Source organism: Anser anser (assembly GCF_964211835.1).
Source record: "Anser anser genome assembly, contig: HAP1_SCAFFOLD_32, whole genome shotgun sequence".
NCBI lineage: Eukaryota > Metazoa > Chordata > Aves > Anseriformes > Anatidae > Anser > Anser anser.
Window position 1 is genome coordinate 4,094,651 of NW_028154148.1, and position 25,657 is coordinate 4,120,307.

The following is a 25,657-nucleotide window of genomic DNA, read 5'->3' on the forward strand; positions in this document are numbered from 1 at the left end:
GCAGAGAGACAGCTGTGCCCAGGAGCAGCTCCTGTGCACAGCGCAGCAGGGCTGGGGGCTCTGACCGCAGCTGGCACGGGGACAGGAGAGAAGGAGAGAGGGCTTGGAGGCAGTTGGCAGTGGGAGGATGCTGAGAGCTGCCTGCAGGAGAAATCTGCACAGCCCTTGACAAGGTACGTCTCTGGCTGCAGGGCCATGCAGCTGCACGTCCTGGAAGTTTCTCCTGCTGGGTCTTGTTTCTGGGAGGGCAGTGGGCAATGCAGTAGGCTTTGGGAGTCCTGCTGGATGGCACTGCGAGGTGAGGAAGTCTGGCAGAAGCCCCTTGGAGTGTCATAACCCAGCTGCCCATGGTCAGCCAAGATTGGAGTGGCCAATCCTCCTCCAGACACTGCAGGGGATGCAGATGGGATATTGCAACAGCCCGGACTGCAGATATTCATGTCTGTCTGTGGGGTGTTCTTCTGGTCTGCAGGCTGCTCTCCAGCAGGATGCAGCTGTCTCATGGCATCCTTGTGTTATCCAGGTGCCCCAAGGAGGAGACACCTCTGTGCTAAGGCCATGTCCGTGCTGCTGGATGGCTGTCTGTGGGCAGCTGGAGTGAGGCCTCTGCAGCCCTGGTGAAGAGGGAAAAGCTGAGATCCTGCTCATGCAAACATGGTGAGGATCCTGTCCAGCTGCACTTGGTGTGGGGCTTCTCTGCTCTCAGCTGTCGGTAGTTTCTTCTCAGGGGAACACCGAATAGATGGTTCTTCCTAAACATTACAGGCGTAGCTACCAGAAAATGAAGCAAATATATGTCCCTTGTTCTACACAATCGTTGGATACTTTCCTTGAAGCAACACTGCAAATCTTCTGGTCGGACCAGTGGACTGAACTTGAGTTTCCCCCATGTTCCTGCCTGCCTCCTGCTGCACAGCAGGAAGGACTCCTCTGGAGCCCACAGCAACCCCTGCTCCCAGTGCCACTCTCAGCCAGCACCAGCCGCAGCTCAAGCAGGAGAGCTGCAGAAAGGTTCTCCTGCATAGAGAGAGGCTTGGGCTGGGGGTGCTCTGAGGCTTGCAGTACGTTTTCCTCAGAGAAGTCTGCTTTAACTTTTTTCTGCCTTATCCTCTTCAACAGACAGCTGTGTCCAAAGTCAGGAAATGCCCAACAGCAGCTCTGTGAGCGAGTTCCTCCTGCTGGCATTCGCAGACACGCGGGAGCTGCAGCTCCTGCACTTCGGGCTCTTCCTGGGCATCTACCTGGCTGCCCTCCTGGGCAACGGCCTCATCCTCACCGCCGTAGCCTGCGACCACCGCCTCCACACCCCCATGTACTTCTTCCTCCTCAACCTCGCCCTCCTCGACCTGGGCTGCATCTCCACCACTCTGCCCAAAGCCATGGCCAATGCCCTCTGGGACACCAGGGCCATCTCCTATCAGGGGTGTGATGCTCAGGTCTTTTTCTTTGCCTTTTTGATTGGAGCAGAATTTTATGTTCTCACCATCATGTCCTACGACCGCTACGTTGCCATCTGCAAGCCCCTGCACTACGGGAGCCTCGTGGGCAGCAGAGCTTGTGCCCAGATGGCAGCAGCTGCCTGGGGCAGTGGCTTTCTCAATGCTGTCCTGCACACGGCCACTACCTTTTCCCTGCCCCTCTGCCAAGGCAATGCTGTGGACCAGTTCTTCTGTGAAATCCCCCAGATCCTCAAGCTCTCCTGCTCAGGTTCAGACTACCTAAAGGAAGTTTGAATTCTGGTGGTTAGTGCATGTTTAGCATTTGGCTGTTTTGTTTTCATTGTGGTGTCCTATGTGCAGATCCTCAGAGCCGTGCTGAGGATGCCCTCTGAGCAGGGCCGGCACAAAGACTTTTCCACGTGCCTCCCTCACCTGGCTGTGGTCTCCCTCTTTCTCAGCACTGCCATGTTTGCCTACCTGAAGCCCCCCTCCATCTCCTCCCCATCCTTGGACCTGGTGGTGGCACTTTTATATGTGGTAGTACCTCCAGCAGTGAACCCCCTCATCTACAGCATGAGGAACCAGGAGCTGAAAGCCACACTGAAGAAACTGATTCTAGTTGTATTATTTACTTAGTAAGGAACTGTCTGTCTCTCCTTTCTAGTTTAACTCAAGTTAATCTCAGGCAAGTTTTGACCCTTAGGTGTAGCATTTGTCCTGGTTTCAGTTAGGACAGAGTTAATTTTCCTCCTAGTAGCTGGTAGGGTGTTATATTTTGGATTAGGATGAGAAGAGCGCTGATAACATGCTGATGTTTTAATTGTTGCAGAGCAGTGCTTACACCAAGCCAAGGACTTTTCATCTTCTCGCTCCGTCCTGCCAGCAGGTAGGCTCGGGGTGCAGCAGGCGCTGGGAGGGGACAGACCCAGGACAGCTGACCCAAACTGGCCAAAGGTGTATTCCATACCATCTGGCGTCATGCGAAACAATTAATATGGGGGTACTGGCCACGATAGGGTGGCCGGCTGCTTGGGGATAGTCTGGGCATCAGTCAGCGGGTGGTGAGCAATTGCATTGTGCATCACTTGTTTGTACACATTATTATTATTACTATTATTATTATTATTAATATGCATAGTCGGCACAAAGCCTTTTCCACGTGCCTCCCTCACCTGGCCGTGGTCTCCCTCTTTGTCAGCACTGCCATGTTTGCCTACCTGAAGCCCCCCTCCATCTCTTCCCCAAGCCCGGACTTGGTGGTGGCTGTTCTGTACTCGGTGGTGCCTCCAGCACTGAACCCCCTCATCTACAGCATGAGGAACCAGGACCTCAAGGAGGCCATGAAGAACCTCTTTGGATACATGCTTTTTTTGAACCATTAATTTTCACTTGAGTTCCAGGTTTATTTCAGAAACAGGAAAATATTTTTTATTATTTGTCTTTATGAATATTTTCTCCAAGTTGTGGTTTTCATTTAAATAAAGTGATTCTTAACATTCTGCCTGTTATTTTTTCTAACTTACTTTGACCCAATAGTCTCATGTAAAACTGGGCTTCACATGTAGATAAATACAGTAAAGAAGCCAGGAGAAATTCATTGTTATCAGCTGCCGTCTCTTCCCATCTCCTGTGCAGGTGGGGGAGCAGCCCCATCATGCCCGAGGGGCTCAGGGCCCAGAGCCCACCTGCCACAGGGAGGAGCAGCCCCGCTGGCCCTCGCGGCTGCCCCTCACTGCCCGCTGGGCTCTGCCTCTCTGCTGCCTTCGGGTCGGGGCTGCTGCTTCCCTGGAGCCATGGCCATGGCCAGCAGCAGGATGTGGCCTTTCCACTGCTGCTCTCTTTTTGGTTCTTCTTCGTTTTCTTGTGCTCTTGTATCTGTGTTAGTCTTGAGGTCTCATGTACCTTGGTGACAGTCCTGTTCTCTCTGCAGTGAGATCCCTGTGGCTGCAGGCAGCAGCAGGCGCTGTGCAGCCCTGGCTCACAGCTGGCCTCCCTGCTAACACCACAGTAACAAAAGGGGCTGCTCAGGGCAAACCCAGAAGCCTGAACACCTCTTCCAAATGTGCTATCAGGAATAGAGCCAAGGGGTTGCTCCCTGCTCTTCTGTTTCCTGGGCTTCTTCATGGAGCGAAGGACACAGGCTGAAAGTTCCAGGGCGGTCTCTGAAGGAACAAAATGATGGACCAAGAGCTCAATTTGTGGTGGCACTTCCCCAAGCATACAACTGGTCTTGGACTTATCAGCACGGGACTGTGCCTCCCGCAGTGGGTCTGATGGCCGATGCCAGCCTGGAGAGGAATCTGGAGCTGCCAGGAGATGTCAGGGGATCTCCAGGGACAAGGAGCTCAGTGGGTAGTGAATAGAAAACTTCATAAAATGAGTGACCATCCAAAGAAAAGTCTGGTAAAGGAAAAGTCAAATCTGAGGGGACCATGTGCTAAGGGGGATGCACAGAGCTCCTCCAGTGAGATGCCACTACTGCAGGGGAAGAGGGGAAGGTTGGAGAGCCACGTGGGACCTGCGGGCAAGAGCAGTGTGTGCAAAGCATTTGGGGATATTTGCAGGGGCAGCGTGAGCCTGGGAGACAGCAGTGAATGGAGCCTGCAGAGCGTGAGCCTGTCCCATGTGGACTGACCAGAGCTCAAGTGCTCAATCTGCTGTGAGCAGGCAGAGGAGAGCTCTGCAGCCCCAGGGCATGCAGCAGCCCCAGCAAAGGAGTCTGGCGAGCGATTCCTTGCAGCCCTGGGGCAACGGCAGTGACCCCATGAGCTGGGTCTGCCTCCCAGCCTGCCCAGCACGGCCCTGCAGAGTGCCCCCATGCCCCGGGCACCACAGCTCCCTCGCTCTGCAGAGCAGCACTGCCAGCTGGGGCTGGGGCTGGAGCTGGGGCTGGGGCTGGGAGGGCGCTTCCCCTGAGTGTCTTCTAGGCCAGCTTCAGGCACATGGCTTCTGGATGTGAGTGTGATGTTTGCTGTGTACAAGGAGCTGAGAGACCGCCAACAGGCATGGGGCTGGAACATTGCCTGCAAGGTCCCTCCTGCCCTAGCACCTCCCAGGACCGGCACGGAACTGGCTCCCGTGCATCAGAAGGTCTGGGAGCCCAGCAGCAGTGCCACGGGCTTGAAGGGTCACAACCAGATCACTTCTACCTGGGCAGATTCTGAGCCAAAAAGGGGGTGTTTTGTAGGTGTGGTATTATGAGGTAAGTGCTGCCTCAGAAATTCCTAATCTTTTCCTAAGTCAATGTCTCTAAAGCGGATTGTGAGTTGAGCTCTTTCTGAAGCAGCTGACAGGTCATCCCTTGACTCCTGGGTGGGATCTGTGCCTTTAGGCTCACATCTGCTGGTCTCCATGACAGGACACCAGATGCATCTGCTTTGCACACAGTTTGTGAGATCCTCTCTTCCTAAGTAGCTGGTAGGCCCCATAGAGGAAGAGGTCTTGAATAGGTATTGACATGTTAGAGGTATTCACTTCTTCCTGAACTCATCCTTCAGGGCTGCTTTTGTGGTGGTGCAGAGCTGCTGGGCACATTGTGCAGGGTGCTCCTACAGCCTTTGTGTGCTTCTCTGTGCTGGCTTAGGAGCTGCTTCTTTCTCAGGAACAGAGTAGCCAGCCGAGGTGAGACAGATACTCTGAGTTCATGAAAGCCATCAGAAAGCTGCCCCTAAGAAGATGACTGATATGGGGAAGTCAGGACAAGGCTGACCAGGAGAGATGTTTGATCTGTGGGAGGGAAGAAGAGCTTGGCCAGCAGAAGCTAATGATTTTGGAGAGGTAAGAATGCTCAGGTAATGTAGATCCCACCATAACGCAGACTTAAAGCAGTCATGTGAGGCCCTTACCCTATTTTAACCTGTAACATTAATACCTAAATCTAAATGCCACTCCACACCCTGACAGGAATCCACTGCTCTAAGTTTTGACCACAATATCCCTTGAAGCCAAAATTAGTCCATAACACCTTTCCCTTATCTTTACTCTCCTGCGCACCCTGATCCATGCCTTTAACAAAAGTATTAAAATGCTCTAATAAACTCTAGTATTCTTCCAGACCTAAACAAAACGCTAAACAAATGAGCTTGCACATACCCTAACCACAGACCTGACACACCAAGCACAACACCAAACCCTCCTACTAATCATTTGCTTAAGCTCTCACCCAGAAAGGTTCGCAGTAGTCCCTAATGCCGTACATGAACAACTAACATCCAAACCCTGTCCTCCTGTGCATTAACCTCCCCACTTTCAACCCCTCTCCTAACATTTAACTTTAGGATCTTTTTCCCTTGGGGCACGGCAGGAACCATGAGGTTGCCGTGCAGTCCCATGGCATTCAGAGATGAGTGTGAGGGGCCATGGATCTGATCAGCTTGTGGGCCACAAGGAGGAGATGGGTGGGAATGCTCTGAGGAGCTCAGCTCTGCCTCAGGATCTCCTGCCCCAGCAGGAGGAATGGGACTGGGGCAGTGACTGGGAGGTCACTTCTGTCTCTGCAGCTGATAGGGCAGCAGCAGGAACGTGTCACACAAAGGGACTGTGAGGTCCCTTGTGTCTGGAGGTGGCAGGTCAGCCTTGGCTTCTCCCTGGGATGTGCACTTTGGGGCTGCCATCTGCCAGTGGTCCTGCTAGGCCAGCAGAAGGCCCCTGCTTGGCATGCTGCCTGTGGGATCCCCTCTGCCTCCATCCCCAGGAGGACCCAGACAGAAAGAAGGCCCGCACAGGGGTTGTCCTGTCCCTTCTGCTTGAGTCCAGGCCTGGACAGCAGGAGGCACAAGGCTTGGCTGTGTCTAGCCAAGAAGCTGCAAGGCCAGCAGCAGGCCCAGGCCTTGGAAGATGCTGGTGAGGTGACTTCTGTCTGCTTGGCTGACAGGCCGCAAGGAGCCTGATGGGTTGGGATGCCTGCTTCAGGAGTGGTTGCCACCCTGATGGAGCTTTCCTTGGTAGGAGAAAGAGCAGGAGACAAAAACTTCCACAAAGTGCACCTTGGAAAGGTGGCACTGGCCATGAGGAGGAAGAAATGTCCAGGAGAACAACTGGTCTTGCTGCTACAGACTGGGGAAAAGAAGACATTAAGTGCCTCAGCCTTTACCTCATCTCTTGTCAAAAGGTTTCCCCCCACATCCATTAAAAGATTATGATTCTCCTTAATCCTCTTTTATTAAGGTATTTATATAAACATTTTATATTTTCTTTGACAGTAGTAGAAAGATTGAGCTCTAGCAGGGCTTTGGCCCTTCTAATTTTTACCTGCACAGCCCCATAACATTCAGGACACAGCTCGAGACAAACTGACAACATGAATGAGAAGGACGCACAGAAGACGTGGAACCTGGCAGCCTTCTGTCCCCGGCCCTTCTGTGACTCTGTGCTGCGATTCCATTCAGCTGGTTACTCCTGTGTTATCCAAACCTTCCTGCAGCTCCTCATGCCGCTGTCTTGTCAGAGAAAGCACAATCACACGAAGGTTGAACTGTCTGCCTGCAGATGTTAACAGCTGACAGAATGCAGCATCCATGTGGGAGAACCTTGAGAAACTGCAGGATTTTGCCTACAGAAACATCATGGCATTTACAAGGAGAAGAGCCCAGTCCTGCAGCAGAGGAAGAGGAACCCCACACATCAGGGCAGACTGGGACCCTGCTGAGTGAGCAGTGCCCAGCAGGAGGAGGGCCTGGGCACCACGAGGGATGCCATACGAGCAGTGGTGCTGCTCCCCAGGAACCAGGCCAGCTTCCTACAGAGCTGCCTTACGAGGAGCATGGCCAACAAAAAATCTGAGTTATCAGACTCAGCTCAGATCCGGTGTGACACCACATGGAGAAGGGTCGAAAACCAGCAGGGAAAGAGGTACAGGTGTGGGAGTCCCTAGGACAGCCTGGTGTAGACAGGATAGAGTGCTGTGGCATGGCTGAGAGTCCCCAACAGGACCCAGGTCTTTGTACCCATGGCTCTGGCTGTTGTCTCTGCCACTGAGGCCTAGGAAGAGACAGCTTATCGGTAAAGCACCAGGGCCTCATTGCCTCCTCGCCCCCACCCATGAACCAGGCAGGGCTCGTACCATTCTCCTGCACTTGGCCATGCACATCCCCATCTCCTCCTGCCCCAGGAAGAGCCCTGAGCAAGGTGTGAAGGGAAAGGATCTCCCTTCCCAGGGGCTGGGGGTCAAGGCCTGGCCCTTCTGCTTGGTGAAACACATCCAGTTTTGCTACATATCAGTGTGCCTTGACATTGTCTTTCTCTCTTTGTCCTCACTGCCTCCAATGCTCTGCTCTAACGAGCTCCAAGGGAGGCTGTGTCAGCGCTGGCCCTCAGGGGGACACTGCAGGAAACTTGCCTCTGACTTGGACTTCTGGAAAGATGTCTTCAATTGTCTCTCAGTGCCTGAGGTTCGTGGGCTTGTCAGCAGAGCCCCCCGAGGGGGGATTCCAATGCCTTGGGCTGGGCGTCTGGTGCTGAGCTGGGCCGGGCTCGTGGGACAGAGAGAGCTCGTGGCAAGAGGGCCCTGGTGCAGAGAGACAGCTCTGCCCAGGAACAGCTCCTTTGCACAGCGCAGCAGGGCTGGGGGCTCTGACCGCAGGTGGCACGGGGAGAGGAGAGAAGGAGAGAGGGCTTGGAGGCAGTTGGCAGTGGGAGGATGCTGAGAGCTGCCTGCAGGAGAAATCTGCACAGCCCTTGACAAGGTACGTCTCTGGCTGCAGGGCCATGCAGCTGCACGTCCTGGAAGGGTCTCCTGCTGGGTCTTGTTTCTGGGAGGGCAGTGGGCAATGCAGTAGGCCTTGGGAGTCCTGCTGGATGGCACTGCGAGCTGAGGAAGTTTGGCCCAAGCCCCTTGGAGTGTCGTAATCCAGCTGCCTCCAGTCAGCCAAGAGTGCGTGGCCAAGACTTCTTCAGACACTGAAGGGGATGGAGATGGGATATTGGGACGTCCAGCTTGTGCATATTCTTGTCTGTCTGTGGGGTGTTCTTCTGGTCTGCAGGCTGCTCTCCAGCAGGATGCAGCTCTCTCGTGGCATCCTTGTGTTATCCAGGTGCCCCGAGGAGGAGACACCTCTGTGCTAAGGCCATGTCCGTGCTGCTGGATGGCTGTCTGTGGGCAGCTGGAGTGAGGCCTCTGCAGCCCTGGTGAAGAGGGAAAAGCTGAGATCCTGCTCATTCAAGACAAGGTGAGGATCCTGTCCATATGCACTTGGTCTGGGGTTCTCTGCTCTCAGATGTCGGTAGTTTCTTCTCATGGGAACAACGAATAGATTGTTCCTCCTAAACATTACAGGCGTAGCTACCAGAAAATGAAACAAATATATGTCCCTTGTTCGACACAGTCGTTGGATACATTCTTTGAAGCAACACTGCAAATCTTCTGGTCTGACCAGTGGACTGAACTTGAGTGTCCCCCAAGTTCCTGCCTCCCTCCTGCTGCACAGTAGGAAGGACTCCTCTGGAGCCCACAGCAGCCCCTGCTCCCAGTGCCACTCTCAGCCAGCACCAGCTGCAGCTCAAGCAGGAGAGCTGCAGAAAGGTTCTCCTGCAAAGAGAGAGTCTTGGGCTGGCGGTGCTCTAAGAGTTGCAATAGGTTTTCCTCAGAGAAGTCTGCTCGAACTTTTTTCTGCCTTATCCTCTTTAACAGACAGCTGTGTCCAGAGTCAGGAAATGGCCAACAGCAGCTCTGTGAGCGAGTTCCTCCTGCTGGCATTCGCAGACACGTGGGAGCTGCAGCTCCTGCACTTCGGGCTCTTCCTGGGCATCTACCTGGCTGCCCTCCTGGGCAACGGCCTCATCCTCACCGCCGTAGCCTGCGACCACTGCCTCCACACCCCCATGTACTTCTTCCTCTTCAACCTCGCCCTCCTCGACCTGGGCTGCATCTCCACCACTCTGCCCAAAGCCATGGCCAATGCCCTCTGGGACACCAGGGCCATCTCCTGTCAGGGATGTGCTGCACAGGTCTTTTCCTTTCTGTTTTTTATATCAGCAGAATTTTATGTTCTCACCATCATGTCCTACGACCGCTACGTTGCCATCTGCAAGCCCCTGCACTACGGGAGCCTCGTGGGCAGCAGAGCTTGTGCCCAGATGGCAGCAGCTGCCTGGGGCAGTGGTTTGCTCAATGCTGTCCTGCACACGGCCACTACATTTTCCCTGCCCCTCTGCCAAGGCAATGCTGTGGACCAGTTCTTCTGTGAGATCCCCCAGATCCTCAAGCTCTCCTGCTCAGGTTCAGACTACCTAAAGGAAGTTAGACTTCTGGTGGTTAGTGCATGTTTAGCATTTGGCTGTTTTGTTTTCATTGTGCTGTCCTATGTCCAGATCTTGAGGGCCGTGCTGAGGATGCCCTCTGAGCAGGGCCGGCACAAAGCCTTTTCCACGTGCCTCCCTCACCTGGCCGTGGTCTCCCTGTTTGTCACCACTGCCATATTTGCCAACCTGAAGCCCCCCTCTATCTCCTCCCCACCCTTGGACCTGGTGGTGGCAGTTCTGTACTCGGTGGTGCCTCCAGCAGCGAACCCCCTCATCTACAGCATGAGGAACCAGGAGCTGAAAGCCACACTGAAGAAACTGATTCTTGTTGTAGTATTTACTTAGGTAGGAACTGTCTGTCTCTCTTTTCTAGTTTAACTCAAGTTAATCTCAGGCAGGTTGTGACCCTTAGGTGTAGCATTTGTCCTGTTTTCAGTTAGGACAGAGTTAATGTTCCTCCTAGTAGCTGGTAGGGTGCTCTGTTTTGGATTAGGATGAGAAGAGCGCTGATAACATGCTGATGTTTTAATTGTTGCAGAGCAGTGCTTACACCAGGCCAAGGACTTTTCGGCTTCTCGCTCTGTCCTGCCAGCGAGCAGGCTGGGGGTGCAGCAGGAGCTGGGAGGGGACAGACCCAGGACAGCTGACCCCAACTGGCCACAGAGGTATTCCATACCATCTGGTGTCATGCTGAACAATTAATATGGGGGGGCTGGGTGGGGTGGGGGGGCCCGCTGCTCAGGGATAGTCTGGGCATCAGTCAGCGGGTGGTGAGCAATTGCATTCTGCATCACTTGTTTGTAACATTATTATTATTGTTATTATTATCCTTTTTTTCCTGTCCTAATAAATCCTTTTCTATTTATCTCAACCCACAAGTTTTCATTTCTTTCTTATTCTCCCCCCCCATCCTAGAGAGGGAGGGGGAATGACGAGCGAACCTCTACAATGATTTCGTAGAGGCAAGAGGCTTCACATAACATTGATGCTGCTTTAACACTAAATTGAAACAATGATGTAAGGCCGTTACACAATTTTAAAGAGTAACCTAAATCCCTAAACCTAAATGCTACTCCAACACCCTGACAGGAATCCACTAGTTTAATGCTTGAACTCAAAGGATTCCATGAAGCAAAACTCAGCCCATAGCCCTTACCCTTGCCTTTACTCTTGTGCTCACCCTAATTCCTGCCCTTAACACTAGCATTGAAATCCTCTATTAAACCTAGGCAGACGTAGAACAAAAAACTATTCCACAAAGCTTGCCCATAACCTAACCAAAGACCCGATACCCTAAGCTGAACAACACATTTGCTAAATTTCTAACCCAGAAAAGTGAGCCCTAGTCCCAAAGAGACTAGAGAGGTCATCTCTGCCTCAGGATCTCCTGCCCCAGCAGGAGGAATGGGACTGGGGCAGTGACTGGGAGGTCACTTCTGTCTCTGCAGCTGATAGGGCAGCAGCAGGAACGTGTCACGCAAAGGGACTGTGAGATCCCTTGTGTCTGGAGGTGGCAGGTCACCCTTGGCTTCTCCCTGGGATGTGCACTTTGGGGCTGACATCTGCCAGTGGTCCTGCTAGGCCAGCAGAAGGCCCCTGCTTGGCATGCTGCCTGTGGGATCCCCTCTGCCTCCATCCCCAGGAGGACCCAGACAGAAAGAAGGCCCGCACAGGGGTTGTCCTGTCCCTTCTGCTTGAGTCCAGGCCTGGACAGCAGGAGGCACAAGGCTTGGCTGTGTCTAGCCAAGAAGCTGCAAGGCCAGCAGCAGGCCCAGGCCTTGGAAGATGCTGGTGAGGTGACTTCTGTCTGCTTGGCTGACAGGCCGCAAGGAGCCTGATGGGTTGGGATGCCTGCTTCAGGAGTGGTTTCCACCCTGATGGAGCTTTCTTTGGTAGGAGAAAAGAGCAGGAGACAAAAACTGCCATAAAGTGCACCTTGGAAGAGTGGCACTGGCCATGAAGAGGAAGAAATGTCCCTCAAAGGGCAGTGCTGTAGTGACAGAGGTCACCCAAAGAGTGTTTTTGATCACACCATGACTTTAAGTTTTAAGGAACAGCTGATTAAGTTTGACGAGACATGGGTGAGATGATGGAAATGCCGGGATGAGAGCAAGGTTGTGGACAGAGATGGGTGTCTGCAGGCTTTAAGGAAATAGGGCAAAGAGTGGGACAGCATAGGAAAGCCTGCAGAGGAGAAGGCAGAGGGTGCTGGCAAGAATGGAAGGCCCCAACAGCCCTGACGTTTCTGTCCCTTTGGCTAGAGCTTCTGAGGGACGAGATATAGTCATTGCAATGGGGCCTCTTTGCTTCCTTGATACCCTGTGCAGGGGTGTGGAGGTGTCCTAATGAAGTTCTTCTCATGGCATCACACTGCCCACCACATCATACAGACCCCAAGAGGAGCCCTGAGCCAGACGGGGGGGTGCAGGATCTCCCCTCCCAGTGGCTGGGGTCAGGCCTTGGCCCTTCTGCATCACCAAAACCAACCAAGACTTTTCTCAGCACAGCGCTTTGCCTGTCTGCAATCATGGCCTCCAATTATCTGCCCTAACAAGTCCCTGGGGAGGCTTTGTTAGGAACGCCCCTCAGTGGGGCCCATTAATACTCCAAGTCACTTCAACTTTTCCTTCTGACTTTACTTTCTCAAGCAGTTGCATCATTCTCCTCTCAGTACCTGAGCTTCATTGACTCAGCACCAAAATACACCGTGGAACTCATTAAAACAGAGAAAGTCCTAAGCAGCCATATCTCTCCCACAGTTTTCTTCACGTCTTCAAGACTTGTAGAGCTAATTGGAGAACTTTCATGGTGTAGTTAAGGAGGAAGATTTCAAAGAGCAACTAATAGAAATCTTTCCTCATTTTAAAGGCTGAATTTTGTTGCATTTCAGTTTAGAGCATCATTCTCCTGTAGACACTGTTCTAGGGTTTCTCCTTTGGAGCCCTGCTTAGGGTAGGAAAAGCAGGGTTTTTCCTATTTAAAAACAAAGAATAGGAAACGATGCTGCAGTTTTCAAACCAAAAAAAAAATAAAGTTCAAGTTCCTCATTTTGTTGCCTCCAGTGAAGTTTACCTTCCCAAAAGGATGACTGTACATGATGTATTTTACATTGATTAATAGGAAATTTTTAATAGTAGTGTTAATATTAATCCATATCATACTAATTCAATGAGAAACAATGGGTTTCTTGCTAAGGAAACCATTAGACAGACTGCTGAGAGATGGGCGAGCTGGAACTCACTGAAACTCAAAGCAGCAACTGGGTTGGTGAGAGCGGTCTGAATGATCCAAGAGTAAGGGGAGGGCAAAGCAGGAGAACCATGGGAAGTGCATAGGTCCAGACAGGCGGCTGGAAAGGGGACATTCAGCAGGGTCTGTGTAATCAAGTCAGGTTTTGTACCTGTAAAATGAGGGAGCACATCATGATAGACAAAGCAATGACAATGCAAGTACAGGTGAACACCAGTATTTCTTCTCGAGTGCTGAATATAGATCATGGAAATTAGCATTTCTTCATGATAGAAATTCCACTTCACGTGAGACTTTTTATGGAAGGGATTGAATCATTTGAGGTGATGAGTAGTTGTTTTATTAGTTAAGTACTAAAAAAATTACTGGGCATTGAGGCAGAGCTTGCTGTCTGACCATAAGCATAACCACGGAAAACCTCCTGATGCCCCATTGTGTTTTTGGCACTTTCCTGGACCAGCAGATGTCAGAAAAGACCTGCAGGAGACCGGAGCCCTTTGGGAAAATCAGGTGGAGCCAGGTGGAGTTGACAGGGCACCTCCACTGCCAGCAGTGGTCTTTGTCCCTGTAACTGCAGCCCAGCCCAGCACAGGAAACCCCTTCAAAGACAACACCCTAGTTCAGTGGGTTCCTGAGATTGGCCTAGATTTGAAATGGCCATTGGAAACCCATGATACTCCTCCTTATTCCTACGAGATACATGAAAACCCATTAAGCTTCCTGGGTCATCTTTAGCAAACTCAGGCTGAAAAACTCAAGTATAGCACGCTTCAAATGGCTGAGCCAGAACCCATCAGCTTGCCCCACTCTGGGGAATCATCTTCTTCCAACTAGGGATATGAAAGTGAAAAATGTGAAATGACCCATCAGGTCAATGCGCAGAGTAAGGGAAAGTCACACATACTGTGCCGGAGTAGCAGAAGGCAAAAAGCACTGCATTGTGCCTCAGAGCAATCAAGGAGACCTAATCCAGTTCATCTGTGAGATAAAGCAGAGTGAAGGACGTTGAGTTGTGTCCTAACATGAAGAAGGATGTACATCACTGGTGAAGGAACTGTCTTTTTGTGCCATCACCAATGCAAATTATACAAGAACTACATCAAATAAAGGTAACCTGTCCCACCCTGGCCATGTCACCCCACGGGGCAGGGGAGGGACCTTTTTCAGTTTCAGCCTCTTTTTCAGAGAGGCTTTGCCCTCTCCCTGCACACCACGGGGCAGAGCCTGGCCCTAGACGCTCGGTGAGCGCCGTGCAGGTCGTGACAGGCTGCGGTGAGGGGACGAATGCCCTGGGCCCCCTTCCTGCTCTGCCCAGGCCAGCAGGGGCCCCGAGCGGCCTCGTGTCCCCTGCCCCTGCAGCTCTGGGCTCCCTTCCCCAGCCCTGGCTCTGCAGCACCAAGCCCTGCTGGGAGCCCTCCCCTGCATGCTGCCACCGCTCCCTGACGCTGCTGGTGCCCTCTGCCGGGCACTGCCCAGCCCAGCCCAGCCCCTGCCCACCTCTCCCCACCTCCCGGACCTCTCCCCAGCCCAGCAGCCCAGGCTGGGCTGGCCCCAGGCCAGTGCCCACCGCAGGCTGCTGCAGGGCTCTTGGCACGGCCAGCACAGCCCCAGCCCCTCGCAAGGCACCGCAGCTGCTGGCACAAAGGCGGCTCTGGGCCTCCCCAGCAGCCCCCGAGCTGGGGCCAGCCACGGCTCAGGAGATGGAGGGCCGTGAAGCTGCAGGAGCCCTGCTCTCCTGCCTGGGACATCCCCAGCACAGAGTGCCTGTGCCCCGCAGGGCCAGCCCCGCTCCCCAGGCCAGCACAAGAGGCCTGGCCCAGGCACAGAGCAGCTCCAGATTCCTCTCCAGGATGCCATTTGCCATCAGACCCAGCACCACTGGGACAGTCCCAAGCAGAGAATTCAAGGGCCAGTTGTTGTTTGCTGGGCCATAGGCAAGCAAGAAGGCAGCTCCCGGTCCAGCCCTTGGTCCTTCACTGATCACGCTGGGGTTCTGATCCATTGTGAGGCCCAGAAAAGCAAGAGGTCTGTTCAGGAAGCAGCTCCTTGGGTGTATTCCTGAAACCGGCTTTGCAAGAGGCGTGCAGAGATATTGAAGAGATGCCAATGTAGGGATAACAGGACTGTCACCAACATACATGAGATCTCAGGGCTTATCCAAATACAAGAAGCACAATGTGGAAGCCAGAAGAGAGCAGCAGTGGAAAGGCCACGTCCTGTTGCTGGCCATGGCCATGGCTCCAGGGAAGCAGCAGCCCCGACCCGAAGGCAGCAGAGAGGCAGAGCCCAGCGGGCAGTGAGGGGCAGCCGCGAGGGCCAGCGGGGCTGCTCCTCCCTGTGGCAGCTGGGCTCTGGGCCCTGAGCCCCTCCTGTGTGCTGGGGCTGCTCCCCCAGCTCCAGAAAAGATGGGAAGGGATGGAAGCTGGGACCAGTTAATTTCTTCTCGATTCTTTTTTGTCTTTATCTAAACGGGAAGCCCACTTCCATAAGTACATGAGATACTTGGTTCAAAACTAAAATAGAATGATAAACACCTAGGATACTAAGTAGATCATTTCTGAATGAAAATCACAAGGTTCAGAAAATAGTATAAAAGTGAAGTAAGACTGTTCTAACACTTATTCAGAAAAAAAAAAAAAAAGATAAATAAAAGCGCCCTGTTAGGACTTCATTAAGTGCATGTATCCAAAGAGTTTCCTCAATGCATCCCTGAGCTCCTTGTTTCTCATGCTGTAGATGAGGGGATTCATGGCAGCAGGAACCACAGAGTACAGAACTGCCACCACCAGGTCCAGGGATGGGGAGGAGATGGAGGGGGGCTTCAGGTAGGCAAACATGCCAGTACTGATAAATAGGGAGACCACGGCCAGGTGAGGGAGGCAAGTGGAAAAGGCTTTGTGCTGGCCCTGCTCAGAGGGCATCCTCAGCACAGCCCTGAAGATCTGCACATAGGACAACACAATGAAAACAAAACAAGCAAATACTAAACAAACAACAACTACAATAAGCCCAACCTCCCTGAGGAATGACTCTGAGCAGGAGAGCTTGAGGATTTGAGGAAGCTCACAGAAGAACTGATCAAGCTCATTACCTTGGCAGAGGGGCAGGGAAAATGTAGTGGCCGTGTGCAGGACAGCATTGAGAAAGCCACTGCCCCAGGCAGCTGCTGCCATCTGGGCACAAGCTCTGCTGCCCACGAGGCTCCCGTAGCGCAGGGGCTTGCAGATGGCAACGTAGCGGTCGTAGGACATGACAGTGAGAAGGGAATACTCTGCTCCTAACAGGAAGGCAAAGAGAAAGACCTGTGCGACACATCCTTGATAGGAGATGGCCCTGGTGTCCCAGAGGGCATTGGCCATGGCTTTGGGGAGAGTGGTGGAGATGCAGCCCAGGTCGAGGAGGGCGAGGTTGAGGAGGAAGAAGTACATGGGGGTGTGGAGGCGGTGGTCACAGGCTACGGCGGTGAGGATGAGGCCGTTGCCCAGGAGGGCAGCCAGGTAGATGCCCAGGAAGAGCCTGAAGTGCAGGAGCTGCAGCGTGCGGGTGTCTGCGAATGCCAGCAGGAGGAACTCGCTCACAGAGCTGCTGTTGGGCATTTTCTGACATTGGGCACAGTTGTCTGTTGAAAAGGAGAAGGCAGAAAAATGTTGGAACAGACTTATCTCAGGAAAACCTGTTGCAACTCTTTGAGCACTCTCATCCCAAGCCTCTCTCTTTGCAGGAGAACCTTTCTGCAGCTCTCCTGCTTGAGCTGCGGCTGGTGCTGGCTGAGAGTGGCCCTGGGAGCAGGGGCTGCTGTGGGCTCCAGAGGAGTCCTTCCTGCTGTGAAGCAGGAGGGAGGCAGGAACATGGGGGAAACTCAAGCTCGGTCCGTTTATCAGGTCAATGATATTTGCAGTGCTGTTGCAAAGAACTCAAGCAACCAGTGTAGAGCAAGGCAAATATTCTTATGCTTAGGACAACAATCACACTCTTGTGTTTCCCAATAAGTGGAGACTGCTTAAAGCAGAGAAGCCCCAGTCCCAGTGCCTCTGGACAGAATTCTCACCTTGTTTCCAGGTGTCTCAGCAGGATCTCAGCTCATCCTACCTAACCACGGGTACAGAAACCTCACTCCAGCTGCCCACTGACAGCCATCCAGCAGCACGGACATGGCCTTAGCACTGAGGTGTCTCTTCCTTGGGGCACCTGGATAACACAAGGATGGCACAAGAGAGCTACATCCTGCTGGAGAGCAGCCTGCAGACAAGGAGGATGCCCCACAGAGAGAGCAGCATATTCACAAACTGGGGTGTCTCAATATTAGTCTGCATCCCCTGCAGTGTCTGAAGGAGGCTCGGCCACCCAGCTCTTGGCTGACCAGGGGCAGCTGGGTTCTGACACTCCAAGGGGCTTCTGCCGGACTTCCTCACCTCGCAGTGCCATCCAGCAGGAGTCCCAAAGCCTACTGCATTGCCCACTGCCCTCCCAGAAATAAGACCCAGCAGGAGACCCTTCCAGGACGTGCAGCTGCATGGTCCTGCAGCCAGAGACGTACCTTGTCAAGGGCTGTGCAGATTTCTCCTGCAGGCAGCTCTCAACATCCTCCCACTGCCAACTGCCTCCAAGCCCTCTCTCCTTCTCTCCTCTCCGCGTGCCAGCTGCGGTCAGAGCCCCCAGCCCTGCTGCGCTGTGCACAGGAGCTGCTCCTGGGCACAGCTGTCTCTCTGCACCACGGCCCTCTTGCCACGAGCTCTCTCTGTCCCACGAGCCCGGCCCAGCTCAGCACCAGACGCCCAGCCCAAGGCATTGGAATCCCCCCTCTGGGGGCTTTGCTGAGGAGCCCACGAACCTCAGGCACTGAGAGACAATTGAAGACATCTCTCCAGAAGTCCAAGTCAGAGGCAAGTTTCCTGCCGTGTCCCCCTGAGGGCCAGCACTGACACAGCCTCCCTTGGAGCTCGTTAGAGCACAGCATTGGAGGCAGGGAGGACAAGGAGACAAAGGCAATGTGAAGGTGGCACTGATGTGTAGAAAAGCTGGATGTGTGTCACCAAGCACAAGGGCCAGGCCTTGACCCCCAGACCCTGGGAAGGGAGATCCTTTCCCTTCACACACTGCTCAGGGCTCTTCGTGGGGCAGGAGGAGATGGGGATGTGCATGGCCAAGTGCAGGAGAATGGTACGAGCCCTGCCTGGTTCATGGGTGGGGGCAAGGAAGCAATGAGGTCCTGGTGCTTTACTGATAAGCTGTCTCCTCCTAGGCCTCAGTGGCAGAGACAACAGCCAGAGCCATGGACACAAAGCCCTGGGTCCTGTTGGGACTCTCAGCTTTGCTACAGCCATTGCTCCTCTCTACACCAGGCTGTCCTAGGGACTCCCAGACCTGCACATCTTTTCCTGCTGGCTCTAGAACCTTATCCATATGGTATCTCACAGGATCTGATAACTCAGATCTTCTTGGTGGGCATGGTCCTCATAAGGCAGCTCTGTAGGAAGCTGGCCTGGTTCCTGGTGAGCAGGCACCACTGCTCGTATGGCATCCCTCATGGGGGATGTTCACGAGTCTATGGAGCTAGATGGGATCCCCCTCTTGGTACTGAGGGAGCTGGCAGAAGTGCTCACCAAGCCGCTTTCCATCATTTATCAGCAGTCCTGGCTATCAGGGGTGTTCCCAGTCAACTGGTGACAAGGAAATATGATGCCCACCTACAAAATGACTGGAAGGAGGATGTGGGGAACCTCAGGGCTGTCAGTCTGACCAGTGACGGGGAAGTTCATGGAGCAGATTATCTTGAGTACCATCATGCAACACTTAGAAGACAACCAGGTGATCAGGCGCAGTCAGGAGGGCTTTATCAAAGTCAGGTCCTACTTGAGAAGTCCAAACTCCTTCTATGACAAAGTGATGCACTCAGTGGATGACGTAATGGCTGTGGATGTGGTTTATCTAGACCTCAGTAAGGATTCTGAATCTGTTTCCTACAGCGTTCTCCCAGAGAAAATGGCTGCTTGAGGCTTGGATGGGTATCTGCTTCCTTGGATTAAAAAGCGTCTGGGTGGCTGGGCCCAAAGTGTTGTGGGACATGGAGCTAAATGGAGTTGGAGGCCGTTCTGTAGTGGTGACCCCCAGGGCTCAGTTCTGGGGCCTGTTCCCTTGAATATTCTCATCAATGATCTGGACAAGGGGATTAAGTGCACCCTCAGTAAGTTTGCAGACAACACCAAGTTAGAAGCGAGTGTTGGTCTGCTCGACGGTAGGTGGGCTCTGCAGAGGGTCCTAGATAGGCTGGACTCATGGGCCAAGGCCAAATGTATGAAGTTCAACAAGGCCAAGTGCCGGGTCCTGCACTTGGGGCACGACAACCCCATGCAATGCTGGGGAATGGCGGGTGGAATGCTGCCCATCGGAAAGGGACTTGGGGGTTTTGGTGGACAGTCGGCTGAATAGGAGCCAGCAGGGTGCTCAGGTGGCCAAGCAGGCCAACAGCATCCGGGCTTGTACCAGGAATGGTGTGGTCAGCAGGAGTAGGGAACTGATTGTGCCTCTCTACTCAGCCCTGGTGAGGCCACATGTCAGGTATTGTGTTTAGCTGTGGGGCCCCCAGCATGAGAAGGACACGGATCTATTCGAATGAATCCAGAGGAGGGCCACGAGGATGATCAAGGGGCTGGAGCACCTCTCCTCTGAAGACAGGCTGTGGGATTTGGTGTTGTTCAGCCTAGAGAAAAGAAGGCTCTGGCAAGACCTTATGGCGGCCTTCTAATACCTAAAGGGGGCTGTAGGAAAGCTGGGGAGGGACTCTTCATCAACTAGCGTAGTGATAGGACTAGGGGAAATGGTTTTACATTGAAAGAGGGTAGGTTTAGATTAGATATTAGGCAGAAGTTCTTTACTCAGAGGGTGGTGAGGCACTGGAACAGGCTGCCCAGAGATGTTGTGGATCCCCCCTCACTGGAAGTTTTGAAGGCCAGCTTGGATGGGGCTTTCAGCAACCTGGTCTAGTGGAAGATGTCTCTGCCCACGGCAGAGGGCTTGGAATTTTAGGATCTTTAAGGTCCTTTCCTACCCAAACTACTCTGTGATTCGCTGATTCTGTAAATCCAAAACACAGCACCACACCAGCTCCTAGGAAGAAAAATTCAGTCTATCCCAGCTAAAACTCGGACTATATCCACCCCTCATTCCATACCATTGTTCCTATGTCATACTCAGGTCTGACACTTTCTAAATAACTATCACCGCTTTTCCTCTCTTTTGATATGCACACAGAGATATCTTGCCCTTAGTCTATTTGTGTCCTGGTTTTGGTTAGGATTGAGTTAATTTTCATCCTAGTATCATAGAATCGTAGAATGGCTTGGGTTGGAAAGGACCTTAAAGATCATCTAAGTGAACTCCCCCCAGATTCCACAAACAAGATCAGGTTGGCCAAGGCCTCATCCAGCCTGGCCTTGAACACCTCCAGGGATGGGGCATCCACAACTTCTCTGGGCAACCTGTTCCAGTACCTCACTACCCTCACAGCGAAGATTTTCCTCCTAATGTCTAGTCTAAATCTCCCCTCTTTTAGTTTAAGACAATTCCCACATCCTCCTGTCATTATCTACCCGAGTGAAGAGTCCTTCTCCATTGTTTTTTTTAGAAGACCCCTTTAAGGATTGAAAAGCTGCAAGGAGGTCTCCCTGGAGCCTCCTCTTCTCCAGGCTGAACAAACCTAACTCCTTCAGCCTGTCTTCACAGGCGAGGTGCTCCAGCCCTCTCATCATCTTTATAGCCCTCCTCTAGATTTGCTGTAGCAGGTCCACATCCTTCTTGTGCTGGTGGCCCCAAACCTGGACACAGTACTCCAGGTGAGGCCTCACAAGGGCAGAGCAGAGAGGGACAATCACCTGCCTCCACCTACTGCCCACTCCTCTCTTGATGCAGCCCAGGATGCACTTGGCCTTCTGGCCTGCATGTGCTCACTGCTGGCTCCTGTTGAGCATTTCATGCAGCAGAACCCCCAAGTCCTTCTCTGCAGGGCTGCTCTCAATGAGTTCTTCTCCCAGCCTATCCCCATGTCTGGGATTTCCCCGACCCACGTGCAGCACCTTGCACTTGGACCTGTTGACCCTCCTTAGGTTAACATGGGCCCAAATTTCAAGCTTGTCCAGGACCCTTTGGATGGCATCCCTTCCTCTGTTGCATCAACTACACCTCTCAGGTGGTGTCTTCTGCACACTTGCTGAGGATGCACTTGATCCCACTGCCCCTGTCATTGATAAAGATATTAAACAGTACCGGTCCCAGGATAGAACCCTGAGGGACACCACTCATCACCAGCCTCCACTTGGACATAGAGCCGTTGACCATCGCTCTCTGGGTGTGACCTTCATGCCAAATCCTTATCCACTCAATGGTCCACCCATCAAATGTGTATCCCTCCAATTTGGAGACCAAGATGTCATGTGGGACCATGTCAAAGGTCTTACAGAAGTCCAAGTAGATGACATCGGTCGGTCTTCCCTTGTCATCTGATGTGGTCACTCCATTGTAGAAAGCCACCAGATTGGTCTGGCACGATTTGCCCTTTGGTGAAGCCATGCTGGCTCTCTTGGATCACCTCTTTCTCTTGCATGCGCCTTGACATTGATTCCAGGAGGATCTTTTCCATGATCTTGCCAGGCACAGAGGTGAGGCTCACTGTTCTGGAGTTCCTTGGGTCCTCCTTTCTACCCGTTTTAGAAATTGGAGTGATGTTTTCCTTTTTCCAGTCACCAGGGACTTCACCCGACTGCCAGAACTCTTCAAATAGGATGGAGAGAGGCTTGGCAACTACATCAGCCAGTTCCCTCAGGACCCTGGGATGCAAATCATCATGCCCCATAGACTTGTACTTGTTTAATTTCATCAGGTGGTCTTGAACCTGCTCTTCACTTCCAGCAGGTGGGACTTTGCCCCCCAGCCTCCATCTCTGGGTTCAGGGAAATGAAAGACCCTGGAAGCCTGACTGGCAGTGAAAACTGAGGCAAAGACGTTGCTGAGTCCCTCAGCCTTCTCCATGTCTGTCATTACGAGTTCACCCTTCTCATCCACCAGAGGGGGAACACTCTCCTTGGCCTTTCTTTTCTGAGCCATGTATCTGTAGAATCTCTTCCTGTTATTCTTTGCTTCACTTGATAAGCTCAGTTCCATCCGTGCCTTGGATTTTCTTATCCCATCCCTGCACATCCAAAACAAATCCATGCGTAAGGGCCTGGGAAAAAGGAACCCTGGATCCAGGAGACGCCTCCAGAGGCTGCAAGATCGTGCTCCATCTCCAATTGCTTTGTCAATACATGCGTCCCTAGCAAGGGATCCCAGCCGCCTGGCTTCCTTGCCCTCTAATTCCACACAATTGGCTCCGGTGTCCCAGCACCGGAGCAGCCAGGTGACAAGCTGCTCACCTATACAGCGACCAAAATCTTTTCGCACATCTCGTAGCTCACGCTGGTATAGAGTCCGGGTAGTTACTGTTGATTTTTCGACATCCCCATCCTCATCTTCATCCTCCTGCACCTTTGATGGCCCAGCCTCATCTTCACTATGCCCAGACTTAGCAGAAGACTGTCTGCATTCTAAACGACCCGAGTCTCTATACCATTTCTTCACCTTGTCTACAGGGGCAACTTGCACTGCTACAGCTCGTTTCTCTGACCCAGACACAGGGTCTGCCACAGGGGTTGGAATACCCTCTGCGGGGTCAACTTGCACTGCTACAGCTCGTTTCTCTGACCCTGCCACAGGGGTTGGAATACCCTCTGCGGGGTCAACTTGCACTGCTACAGCTCGTTTCTCTGACCCAGACACAGGAGTGGGAGCAGCTGCAGGAGCTGGAGCTGCTGCAGGGGCTGGAGTGGCTGCGGGAGCTGGAGCGGCTGCAGGAGCTGGAGCGGCTGCAGGAGCTGGAGCGGCTGCAGGAGCTGGAGCTGGAGCGGCTGCAGGAGCTGGAGCTAGGTTGCTAGTAGCATCAATTGCAGCTCGATAGGCACAAGCCAGACCCCAGCACGCTACAGTGATTTGTGTCACTTTGGAACTGCCAGAGTCATGACACCTTTTTTTCAAGCATTCTGCCAGCTTTTTAGGATTTTGCAGTTGTTCAGGGGTGAATGTCCAAAACACTGGAGGTGCCCACTGCTCTAGAAACCTGCCCATATCCTCCCACACTCCCTGCCACTCGCAACTATCCCGCCTCAAGACAGATCTCCGGATGAGATTCCTAAGTAGTTGTTTAACCCTCCACAAAACCTGAAGCGCATTCAGGAGACATAACAACAAGAGCAGGCTGGTCTGAGTATCCCAAGGATATTCAACATCTCGGAGAACCACCGTAACTAGCTCGGGGGATAAGAGGGTGGTGAAGGAGAAAGGGAGAGTGAACAGGTAGGGAAACATGTCTTCCCCTGTCCCCTTCACAGATTGGCTCCCTAACGAAAACAGGCAATAGGTGTAATTGCTAATAGTTTCCGAGATATGGGTTCCAAAGTATAGAGTCGACGTCAGTGCTGAGTACAAATACCAGGTTAAAGTCGTGACCAGATATTTCATCATTTCATAAGCCATTGTTACACCGCACAGTACCATAACAATCTTAAACCAGGGCCCGGAAAGGATAAACAGTGCAACAGGGAGCACATACAGAAAGTAACGCACCATAAAACTCAATTTGGAATACAGGTACAGCAGACTGGAGATTAAGGCAATCAACATCGTGACTAGCAACTATTAAGCAGGTCCAATACTTATACCAATTTTAGTTTAACACACTCTGGTCAGATTTGTCGATATCTCAACCCTTCGGGCCCCACGTTGGGCGCCAAAAGGACTGTTGTGGTTTAACCCGGCTGGCAGCTAAACACCACACAGCCGTTCGCTCACCCTCCCCCCTCCCTCTCTGGGATGGGGGAGAGAAACGGGAAAGTGAAGCCGGTGAGTTGAGATAAAGACAGTTTATTAAGACAGGAAAATAATAATAACAATAATAATAATAATAGTGATAATGATAATAGTATTAATAATGTGTAAAAAAACAAGTGATGCACAATGCAATTGCTCACCACCCGCTGACCGATGCCCAGCCTATCCCCGAGCAGCCGGCCCCCCACCCCGGCCAGCCACCCCTATATATTGTTTAGCATGACGTCAGATGGTATGGAATACCCCTTTGGCCAGTTGGGGTCAGCTGTCCTGGGTCTGTCCCCTCCCAGCTCCTGCTGCACCCCCAGCCTGCTCGCTGGCAGGACAGAGCGAGAATCTGAAAAGTCCTTGGCCTGGTGTAAACACTGCTCTGCAACAATTAAAACATCAGCGTGTTATCAGCGCTCTTCTCATCCTAATCCAAAACATAGCACCCTACCAGCTACTATGAGCTACTTAACTCTGTCCTAACTGGAACCAGGACAATCCTCAAGCTCTCCTGCTCAGATGCCTACCTCAGGGAAGTTGGGGCACTTGTGTTTAGTGTTTCTTTAGTCTTTGGTTGTTTTGTTTCCATTGTGTTCTCCTATGTGCAGATCTTCAGGGCTGTGCTGAGGATGCCCTCTGAGCAGGGCCGGCACAAAGCCTTTTCCACGTGCCTCCCTCACCTGGCCGTGGTCTCCCTGTTTATCAGCACTGCCATGGTTGCCTACCTGCAGCCCCCCTCCATCTCTTCCCCATCCCTGGACATGGTGGTGTCATTTCTGTACTCGCTGGTGCCTCCAGCACTGAACCCCCTCATCTACAGCATGAGGAACCAGGAGATCAAGGATGCCCTGAGGAAACTGATGACTAGATGTGTTTCGGAAGCAATGAATTTCCATTCTACCTCTGCAGATGACTAATAATGTCAGTGACTACAAGAATAACTAATATTATATATATATAATTTTTTGTGTGTGTGTTTGTGTATTTATGAATGTTTTCATTATAGGACTTTCTTTGTTTTAATGCAGCTGAAGTTGCCCATTAAAATGATATGATTCATCTCATTTCTTCTACAGTATGTACCTTTCGAGTATAGCTCAGAGATTCTGTATATCAGAAGCCAGGCCCTCTGTGAATTTAAATAAAAGAAAGGAGCCTGCACTGCCTTCCTTGTGTGACGTCCTTCCTGTGAGAGCTGCTCTGGCTCTGCAGGGGCAGTGCCATGTGCAGGGCTGCAGAGGAAAAGAGTCCCATCCCAGCAGCATGGGCAGGGAGCACCAGCGCTTGGGGCATGCCGAGCTGCTCTCTTGCCACTGCCCCCCTCTGGTGCTGAGCCCTGCTGGTGGGGTCAGGCCCGGCTGCTCCTGTAGCTTGGTGCCAGTGCTGCTGTGGGGCTGTGCTGGGACTGCAGGCAGGGACAGGCAGTGGGCACGGCAGTGGCACAGCCGGCCTGCGCTGCAGCACTTCCCTCCTAAGGGGGGATCTCCTCCAAGGTGGACTGACCACAGCTCAAGGGCTCAATCTGCTGTGAGCAGGCAGAGGAGAGCTCTGCAGCCCCAGGGCACGCAGCAGCCCCAACAAAGGAGTCTGGCGAGTGATTTGACTGCAAGGTCCCTCCTGCCCTAGCACCTCCCCGAACTGGCACGGCACTGGCTCCTGTGTGTCAGAGAGGCTGGGAGCCCAGGAGCTGTGCCATGGGCTGGAAGGATCACAACCAGATCTCTTCTACCTGGGCAGATTCTGGGCCAAAAAGGGGGTGTTTTGTAGGTGTGGTATTATGAGCTCAGTGGTGCCTCAGAAGCTCCAAGTCCAGGAGGAAGCTAATG

At 52.7% G+C, this 25,657-nt stretch overlaps 1 protein-coding gene and 1 pseudogene across 2 annotated transcripts; both read left to right on the forward strand.

Annotated features, from left to right (window-relative positions):
* Positions 1-1,102: 1,102 nt before the first annotated feature.
* LOC310890569 (olfactory receptor 14J1-like) lies at positions 1,103-2,075 on the forward strand (annotated as a pseudogene). Its single transcript has one exon. The product of its transcript is annotated as an olfactory receptor 14J1-like (transcript).
* A 6,837-nt stretch (positions 2,076-8,912) lies between these two features.
* Positions 8,913-25,082, forward strand: LOC310890609 (olfactory receptor 14C36-like). Its single transcript, XM_083852922.1, has 2 exons — positions 8,913-9,746; positions 24,440-25,082. The coding sequence occupies exons 1-2, from the start codon at positions 9,090-9,092 to the stop codon at positions 24,746-24,748; spliced, it is 966 nt and encodes a 321-aa protein (XP_083709048.1). The 5' UTR covers positions 8,913-9,089; the 3' UTR covers positions 24,749-25,082.
* Positions 25,083-25,657: the final 575 nt, after the last annotated feature.

Bases quoted from the DNA above. Each gene is read 5' to 3' on its own strand.
- LOC310890609 (XM_083852922.1), top strand. From the start codon at position 9,090: ATGGCCAACAGCAGCTCTGTGAGCGAGTTCCTCCTGCTGGCATTCGCA. The intron at 9,747-24,439 runs ATCTTGAGGGCC...TCCTATGTGCAG, and splicing joins TTGTGCTGTCCTATGTCCAG to ATCTTCAGGGCTGTGCTGAG.